This window comes from Octopus bimaculoides, chromosome 9 (genome assembly GCF_046866305.1).
Source record: "Octopus bimaculoides isolate indiv1 chromosome 9, ASM4686630v1, whole genome shotgun sequence".
Classification (NCBI taxonomy): domain Eukaryota; kingdom Metazoa; phylum Mollusca; class Cephalopoda; order Octopoda; family Octopodidae; genus Octopus; species Octopus bimaculoides.
Window position 1 is genome coordinate 17,066,708 of NC_142936.1, and position 10,694 is coordinate 17,077,401.

At 35.3% G+C, this 10,694-nt stretch overlaps 1 protein-coding gene across 1 annotated transcript; it reads right to left on the minus strand.

Moving 5' to 3' along the window:
* Positions 1–1,920: 1,920 nt before the first annotated feature.
* On the minus strand, positions 1,921–5,216 carry LOC149133994 (uncharacterized). The gene is made up of 2 exons (XM_052970441.2): positions 3,360–5,216; positions 1,921–3,243 (listed from the first exon to the last, which is right to left on the minus strand). The coding sequence occupies exon 2, from the start codon at positions 3,222–3,224 to the stop codon at positions 2,349–2,351; it is 876 nt and encodes a 291-aa protein (XP_052826401.1). The 5' UTR covers positions 3,225–3,243; positions 3,360–5,216; the 3' UTR covers positions 1,921–2,348.
* Between the last annotated feature and the right edge of the window lie 5,478 nt (positions 5,217–10,694).

The following is a 10,694-nucleotide window of genomic DNA, read 5'->3' on the forward strand; positions in this document are numbered from 1 at the left end:
GTTACTGTGCAGGATAATGAACTGGCTACTACTGCTAGTTGTAGGTCCTCATTAAAGTATAACAGATTATCCCCTTTGTTTATTGTTGCAATTCACTATTTTAGTTTAAATATCTAAGGAATAGATTGCAGGTTCAGTCCTACTGTGTGGCACCTTGGGCAAGTGTCTTCTATTATAGCCTCGGGCTGACCAAAGCCTTGTGAGTGGATTTGGTAGACGGAAACTGAAAGAAGCCTGTCGTATATATGTATATATATATATGTATGTGTGTGTATATGTTTGCGTGTCTGTGTTTGTCCCCCCAACATTGCTTGACAACCGATGCTGGTGTGTTTACGTCCCCGAAACTTAGTGGTTCGGCAAAAGAGACCGATAGAATAAGTACTAGGCTTACAAAGAATAAGTCCTGGGGTCGATTTGCTCAACTAAAGGCGGTGATCCAGCATGGCCGCAGTCAAATGACTGAAACAATTAAAAGAGTAAAAGAGAGTAATAGTATCTTTTATATAGTCTAAAGATAAAAGTTTCTCAAACCTAATTTCTGCATATAATATTGCAGTCTCAGCAATATTCATTAAAAACAAGTTAGACTTGATCTTAATAGAAGCAAAGAAGCTGCTGCTAGGCAACCACCATCCAAAAATGGATATTATAACAAACCAGTAGAAGACTGAAAATATCAAAACAACCTTGTTGCCAAATTCTACCTTATCAATGAAGTTGTGATGAACAGCTACAGAATATCTAAGCTAGGATTTGAAATTAAATCCACATTATCAAATAAGTGATCAGCCTATTTTTGCTTTTTTGCACAAAGAGATTAATGTGAATAGGTTGACCTCTCAGACATTTTTGAGTTATTCAAGGGTCAAACCTGATATTGAAGAACCCCATTGTTATCAGCTGACTTAATTAAATTAGCAAAAATATAAATATACATGTCAGATTGCTTTCACTCTCTTTTGGTAATTTGGTGCCTACCAAGATCATGGCTATTTCCTTCACTTTAGGTATGTTCTGGTATGAGTGTGAGAACAACTGTTACTCTATCTACTTTGACTATCTTACTCTTTCTATCTCTAAGAGTCACAGAGATGAAACTAACTACTATCATACAGAATGAACCAGAGATCTACAAACAAGTTGTGTACACACAAACAACTTGACGAAATTGTATATTTCTTAAATATTGTAATGACTAATATTATAAACAATCTTAATAAACGGCCATTTTAATAATTGTGGAGGGAATCTGTGGAAGGGGTTGACCGAGGAAGATGTGGGACAAAGTGGTGAGAAAGGATCTTCAGACCCTGTGTCTCACTGAAGAAAATGACAAGAGACTGGGAGTTGTGGCCATAAGAAAACATGTCAAGCCAAGCAGAATTGCTGCAGTTCATACATACAGGCTTGTTCTTTACAGATGCCAGTGCTGCATAAATGTACCCATGCTGGTGGCATATAAAAAGCACCCAGCACACTCTGTGAAGTGGTTAGTGTTAGAAAGGGCATCCAGCTGTAGAAACCATGGCACAGCAGACAATTTGGAGTCTGGAAAGTTCCTGCCAAACTGTCCAATCCATGCCAGCATGGAAAACGGACATTAAATGATGACAATGATTCATTTTTCTGATGCATCTTCATATTAAATTCTGTCATTACATTTGGTGACCCTTGACTAAAGAACTGTATATCTTCATTAGATTTTTAAACTGTAACAAAGTAATATGCCAACTAAGACCAAGCCACAGAATTATTTGAACTGCCTCAGATGCATCAAGCAGCAGGACTCTCTATTTTCAAGTTTGTGTAAGTTTGGTAAGGAGACAATTTTATTTACCAATATATTGTAGTATTTTCAGTGGGAAATCAGTTTTGAAAACGACAAATTCAACTCTCCAGAAAATATCATTCAACTAATTTGAGATTTAGAAAAAATTTTAATGTACATATAAATGTGAATAATTTGTCACAAATTTTAAATGAAATGAATATCTCATTTATTTGTTCTTTTTTTAAATCTATTTATAAAGAATGTTTTCAACAAATCATCTCAATATTTTGTTCCTGTATATATTTCTCTTTACTTTAAGGTGGGATTTTGAATGAGAATTTTCTACAGATTTTCCCTTTTATAAGATTTTGTTGCACCAACATAATTCACAGTGAAAATTTTCTGTCCAGTTTGTATTCAATTGTAAATTCATTTGTTAACTACAAGCTTTAAATTCATAAATAAGGATTTCCGAAATATATTAGAGAGGGGACAGAATCATTTCTGGCATGGTTCACAATGATGTTTTTCCAGTGTGTAATTTGTTGGTGGACTAAAAGTCTGCAAGAGAATCTCACGTGTCACTGTTAAAAGACTTAGCTCCAGTGTGTATCCGTATGTGTCTTTTTAATAAACTCTTACTGATAAACGATTTCCCACATATGTCACAGTGGAAAGGTTTTTCTCCAGTATGACTACGTTTGTGAACTATAAGACTAGAATTCTGAGTAAAAGATTTATCACATAGCTCACATTGGAAGGGTTTCTCTCCAGTATGTATTCTTTTGTGTGTTTTTAAATCACTGTTAGAGACAAAAGATTTTCCACATATTTCACAGGGATAGGGTTTTTCTCCAGTGTGACAACGTTTATGAACGGTAAGTTTAGAGTTTTCTATGAAAGACTTACCGCATATATCACAGTGAAATGGATTTTCTCCTGTGTGTATTCTTTTATGTTTCGTTAAATTACTGTTATACACAAAATATTTCCCGCATATTTCACAGTTATAAGGCTTTTCTCCAGTATGTATCCTTTTATGAACTATAAGACTAGACTTTACAGAGAAAGATTTCCCACATATTTCACAAAGGAAAGGTTTCTCCCCAGTGTGTATTGTTTTGTGGGTTACAAGGTTCGAATACTGAGTACAGGATTTCCCACAAGTTTCACAATGGTGTAGTTTTTCTCCAGTATGTATTGTTTTGTGTGTTGTTAAATGACCATTAGTGATAAATGATTTTCCACATATCTCACATCGATACGGTTTTTCTCCAGTGTGACTACGTATGTGGATTGTAAGCTTAGAATTCTCACTGAAGTTTTTCCCACATATTTCACAGTGAAGACTTTTACGTGAACGTTTTTCACCGCTGCACGTCTTTGCAACTGATTTTCTATTGCTGAAAACATTCGTTTTGGAAGTGTCCAAGTGATTAACTTCTGCCATATTAATTCACCTTTAATTCCTAAAATACAAGAAATGTCTGTGAGTATAAGCTATTATGGTTCAGTTTATTTTGAATATCACGGGATACTATTTGTATGAGTTAAAAATATGCAATATATCTACTTATTTACTTACCACTGGAATGTTTGTTGTTGAATACATCTATCGTCGTGAGAGACACATTTTTGACAATACACAACAAAATAAAAGCACCTAAATTTGAATGTCAAGAATTCACCCATTGGTTGGTAATTAAAACCATTTCATGAAAGCTAATCGCTCATTGGCTGATCATTAAAACATGTTTGCTCTGTCGTGTTAAATAAGGCTGTATAACAAAGATGTGACAAAATAAAATATTTAGTCATGCAAATGATGGAACACCGATCTATTCTCAAACACCTCCCGACATGAGATAATTGCTATCCGTGAACGTTTAGGCGGTGTCGTTAAAAATGTATTCCACTATTGAATGATACCGGTGACATAAGGTAAAAGTCCTTAACATAAATTAATACCGCTAAAACGTCTTTAGTTACACCAATTTCTATCCAGCTCATTGAAAATTAAAAATAAGACGTCACCCAGCAAATTAACTCCATTGTTCGACTAGCTAGAAATAACAATCAAAAACTCACTCATCGTCCTGTATAATACATTTGACAATGAAGTTCTAGATGTGGCCCAAAATACACACATACATATACACACACACAAACACATGCACAATAGGCGTGCTTTCCGTTTTTTCGTTATTGTTTTGGTTGACTGTTGAGCATCACCAAATATCAAACAAACGCTGTCTTAGCAATGTCATTTGTAACATATTACCGTAAATATTAAAGACCGAAAGTATTTATCCCTATTAACATTGTAGACTTTTGTTGCTACCTCTGACTTCGCTATTCCGATTCTTTTTCTATTTTTATTCCACTATTGAAAACCCGAATTACATTTTATAATACAACCTGCCTTCCCGTCTTCTTTTGAGATGTTCGGGAGACCCTGGCCACTGACTACGTAGTTTTTATCATTGGCGTCTTCACTGTGAAATATGTGGGAAAAACTTCAGTGAGAATTCTAAGCTTACAATCCACATACGTAGTCACACTGAAGAAAAACCGTATCGAGGGTGTAGGGAAACTACCTATCGTCACTAGATACAAAACTGCTATCGCCATTCTTCTCATTTAAATATAAACAAACGCGAGCGTAGCAGAGAACCCATTCCTTGTCATCACGTGACTGATTAATATTCGAACCGTTCCCGCTAGAACGCAAACTGACCAATCACGGCCCCTAATAAGGTCACGTGATAGTGTTTTTCTGCTACCGTCTTGGAGCCGATAATTCGCTATAAATAGAGCAACTCATACCCAACAAATTTGTCTCGGTTCAGTTTCTCTTAGAGACTGTTCCGTGTACCACACGACAGCAGCAGCAACAATCAGCCAGCGACCACTTCAATAGCTTCGTCCAGCCAACGATGACCACCGCCGTCGCCACATCAGCAACACGAGTCTACGACTACTAACCAGCATCAATCCCCACCAGCGTCTACACAACTTTCTATGTACACCAATCCAAACCACCGCGGCACATCTCTCTCTTCGATTCTGTTAGGTGACTCAGCTTCACCACGATAAATAAACAGACAAGAGATCTCAGCCAGCGACGAACATCTGTATAACAAGAATCACGGCCCGGCATCGATGCCACATCACAACTAGTGATCAGCCCTGCCACACGCACAGCCTCACTCCCTTCACATACAGACTCATACTATTGGGTACACAAGAACTGGTATAATTGCTCACGTGTTATTGACTCTCTTTCCATCTGCTGTAATAACTCACATACACATACATGTATCACTCACATACATACTTTTCTTTGTACGACGGCCTGTCTTTGATTATGTTCTTATATGTCGCATTCACACTCTCACATAGACATACATCTTTTACGCCACAATAAATATCTCTGTTATTCATCTTATACGGGTGTGGTCTTTCATTGCTGGTCATCTATGTTATCGTAGTATAACATATTTGTATATCATCTTTGATATATATTATTTTGTGTTCGACCGTGTGACACGTTTAAATAAAAGGAGTCCTCTGTTTTTCCATTCGTCACCATTTCTCCTTTTTGAGTTCGCACGGTCGTTCCTTACAAGGGTACTAAGTTGTTCCAAGTGTCTCTAACTCGCGTTAAAATATCGTGTTTTGGATACCGTAAAACGTGTTGGGGGAAAATGTCAGCATTCCCTGTTTGTGTGTGTAATTGAAGGAGTGTATTTTCCTCGTGACTCATTTTTATTATTATTATCCATTTACCTTTGTAAATACTATTCTTAATATAATGCTTGTAATGTTTAAGAAATTAGTTATAATCTGGATATTAAATTCAAATAAGCCCGGACCTGTCGATGTGTTGTGTTCTTTAGCAAAACACTTCTTTTCACGTCGCTCCAGTCCATTCAGCTGGCAAAAGTGAGTAGACCTATAACAGACCAGCGTCCCATTCAAGGAGGAATATATCCACCAGAGAAGTCGGGAAACTGGCCTTGTGCTTCTTACGAAGTAATGTGGACTAGCCACTAAGTTTACTAAAAATTCTCGTTGAAAACCGCAAGAAATTTCATGGGTTTTATGGAGAATGATTTTATTAGTTGATGTAAAACATGCAAGTATCTTTTGTAGTTACTTCAGCTGTTGATTCCAACATATTTACTTCTCTTACACTATTTTTATACTAATTTCTATTCATTCTACCAATTATTAAAAATAAATTTTGAAGACAGCTACCCAGAATTCGATATTTACTTCTGATATTTTTTATTGCTATCCATAAAAAGTAATATTAATCAGGTTGTAGTGACGACTAATATCAGTCGCCATTTCTGGAGAGTTTATCCACGCATGCGCAGGGACTAGTTCCGGAAGGAATACAGGAAGAGTCTCATGCGCATGCGTAGTCATCCAATATCCAAGCGTTCCCGCTTCTTTCGATCTCTTTGCTCGCTGAACTTCGTGGAAGCTAGACGTCACAATAGCAGCTCTCCGACAACTCTACAATGGAGCCATATAGATAACCAGAAAGGAGAAAAATGACTTCTAACCACGCAACTTCATTGACGGCGTCTCATCTAACCAAAGGGCGACATGTTACCGAATTCCCTCCTAGTGTGAGCAGAATTCTACTGTAATAAATATTCGTTGTGTTGTTAGTTTAGAGTCTGCGTTCCGTTTTCTTCCTTAAGAAATTTTATGTACGGAATTGAGATACACCTAATGGTGTATAACCACTTCCCTACAAGGTCATTGTTCAGTCATAACTGTCCATCAAGTTAACTAATATTATTACTGATTGAAGAAGGTTTATATTAGATATTTTCTGATGATATTCTTATCATTGTTCTTTTTTGTTTGTTTGTTTAATCTAATATAAAATTTGTAACACTTTTTAAAACTACTTTCTTTTGATTATAAACCTGCTCGGAGTTGATTAGGAGCTAAACAACAACAACATGCATTTGATCGTAGGTTGTTAGACTTACTTGAAATAGCAGCCAAATTTCTACTATCATGAAGAGAGGGAGGGAGGGAGAGAGAGAGAGAAATGCAGGATTGTTTCTGCTGGAATGTATTTGTCTTAGATCTGCTCACTCAGGTTGAGTTGGGGTTAAATAAGTCACTAAGTGAGCCTTGATGTGGTCTCTCTTATAGACAAATTTCCCTGAAATTACACCCATCTTGAAATAAAAGGGCTATATTGGATGACATAGTCCTAGATACATATGCTCAAGAGAAGAATGGAATAGACATGGCTAAAATATTTTTCATTATAGGTCTGGCAGAATTGTTGGCACACTGACAAAATGCTTAGTGGCATTTCATCTGTTTTTATGTTCTCGGGTCAACTTTGCCTTTAATCCTTTCAGAGTCAGTGAAATAAGTACCAATTAAGCACTGGGTCGATGTAATCAGCTAGTTTCCACCCCCAAAATTTCAGGTCTTGTGCCTATGGAAGAAAGGATTACAAGTCTGTTGAGTTGACAAGCCTGAGCTAAAGAACTACAAACAATTCTGTTGTTTAACATATATGATGTTAAATGCTCTAAAAAGTGTAGCTACAGTTTACGAATATGTATAATTCACAAAAAGTTGGCTGATGTAATTTTAATGATGAATTAAAAAGTTCAAATTGTTCAGTCAAATATAATATGTGACGATCAGTTGGTTGTCATAATAAAACTCAGAGTTTCGGATGCCGGGGCTGAAGTCTGCTCCCGCATCTCATCAGTCATTAAGACAAACAAAAATGCTATGAAAAAAAAACGGTAAATAAAGGGAAATTGCTCTAATAGGCATGGGGAAAGTAAAACTTCGTTTATAGAATCCGCATATGCACACACACACACACGCACATGTATATCTATATACATACTCACACACGCGCGTGTATATATACATATAAACACATATATATGTCTATGCATACACGCACATACACACGCATATGTACCCATGCATGCATCACTACGCTCATATACACATCTCTATACGCGCACACACATGCATACGCGGTTATACAAAACGTAGTTTATACGCACATGCATATACATACGTGGATAGACGTATATACAAATAAAAACACATGCGCAAAAACGCACATACAGATATATTTATGTATAAATATCTCTCTCTCTCTCTCTCTCTCTCTCTCTATATATATATATATATATATATATATATATATATATACATATATATATATATGTATATATATATATATATATATATATATATATATATATATATATATATATATATATATATATATATATATATATATATGTATATATATATATATATATATATGTATATATATATACATATATATATATATATATATATATATATATATATATATATATATATATATATATATATATGCATATATATGCATATATATATATATATAATTAGTGGATATGCTACAAGTATTTTTGTGATGTTATGTGATATCTCTATAATTCACTCTTCAGATGCAAACTGAAATCTGAAACCCGTTATCATTGTGATGATAGATTAGAAATCAATAATAACGTTACCAGGCATGTACCAGATAAATTAAGGGTGTGATCAAAGTCTTTTGGAAATTTGGATTAAGAATCAGCATAGCTAAAAACTTCTTAGACTAAACACTAACTCAACCTAAGCACTAACTTATACAAACCAATGTGAAGTTCATATGCGCCCGCCATTGCATTTAAAATCTTAATCATAAATATTAGTGAAGGAATCTTGAACATGTCACCGAATAAAGACATCTTTGATAAACCACACTTTTGTTCTACTTGGGGTGGTTGTAGGCTGAATTCAACCCTGAAAAAAGTAAATATGACGTAACGATTCATAGCATATCCCGGGGAATATATCATAATCCAATAATCTGTATCTTCTCATTTCTGACGAACAGAGTACGCTTTTAACCACCACAAAAATGAAGAATACTTTAGTACAAAATCTGAATAAGGTGACAAATTGACAATCCTGCAAAATGATGACATTGTTGAACCCAATGTACACTACAAATCAATAGTTGATACATCTGAATTTCCAAGTTAATTTCAAATATAGGAAATAGCTAGTGCGAGTAAACAAAACAGTTGAATGTTGTGATGGACTTGTGAACTAAAAAAATCAGAATCACTGATTAGCACGTTAAATTGTTTTATTCCTCTATGTTCTTGATTAGTATCTCAACATAGATTTAAAGTTCTGATTAATTTCAATGGGTATTCCAAGACAATGCGCATTATCAATGAGAGGTGATAAACATGAGATGCTCTTCGACATAAGCAAACAACGCAATGCACTACCATTGGCTTGGTAATCAGTTATTGGAAGTTGCCAGTACAGAAAAAACCACCAGTTATATCTGGGTCATATATGGAAGTTACTAATATGGAAGAAAGACCAGTTATTTTCAGGTCATACAATGACACCTGCAGATGAAGTAACTACCATTGATACAAGGACTGCACTAATTACACGTGCTTCATACTTACTGGAGGAACTCATGCGTATCAAATTGTGAAAGTGTATTAGAACAGTTTGCAGATGTCTTTGAAAGTGAATTTACAATTACTTTAGATTCGAAAACAATATCAGTTGAACATCTTCCAAGGAGTATTCTAGAAGTATTAAGAGTAGCGCAATAGCAATAAGTCTTTGCAGTCAAGAGGTATCACATACAAAGTTAATGAACCAACTGATAGCCTTAATAGCCCAGTGGATATAAAGAAATGATAATACTTTGTGTATATGTACGCCACTGAGGTCGACTGTACCTTTTATCCTTTTGGGGTCGATAAAATAAGTACTAGTTGAACACTTGGGTCGATATAATCGACTTCACCCCTCCAAAACATTGCTGGTCTTGTGCAAAGATTTGAATTCAATGTAGCGTGTATAAGTATTTATCTGACAGATTTTACGAAGCTATTAATCATACTGTCCCTTTTTACAAACATGTGACGAAATACTATTACAATGCCGTCTGAAAGTATCTCACACTGTTCAATGCTCTTCCCAAAAGAGGATACGTTGGATAATTGTGTTTCTTCATACAACGACTATAAACGGAGAAGATTATGCAAGCCGAAATAAGAGGATGAAAAACAAACACGAATGCCGTTAAATTTTATAAAGAAACAAACAAGTGTTGTATGCTTCTTTATAAAATTTAACGGCATTCGTGTTTGTATTGTAACCACTGACTTTGGTTTGCATAATCTTCCGAGTATATAGTCGTAGTATGAAGAAACACCGTTATCCAATGTGTCCTCTTTTGGGAAATTTACCCACTATTTCTACCAGGTTGAGCGACCACGTAGAGCCCCCCTCTGTGTTGCTTCATAACCTTTGTGAAATTCTAATATACCACAACGTAAACAACACAGCAAAACGATCAGAGCAAGTTCTAGATAGGTATCTAACATCGATAGGTATCTAACATCGATAGGTATCTAACATCGATAGGTATCTAACATCGATAGGCATCTAACATTAAATTAACCATATGCAATCTTTCTAGGCAAGACTGCTTACATTTAATTCTTCCATCGCATGTGACAGTAGCATGTGGATTTTTTTTACTAATTCTTTTTTTATGTAAACTGTTTCAGTAGTAAGTGGATTACAATTCGTTGATCCGCTTGTTTGTGTAGAAAGATCAACATTTTTGTCTGCTAAGACTAGATTGTTGAACAGTACAGTAACTTCTATTGTATGCAGAGAAAGCAACCTAAATGTAACACGTGTTGAACATTTATCGTCCCATTGCTAATAGAACAACGTTTTTAGCGATATAATTGTACACCCTGGAAACGTGCTAACTCATCCTTGCAGTTCCAGAAACGTCCAATTAAGTTTTGTAATAAATAAAGTTTTACAAGTC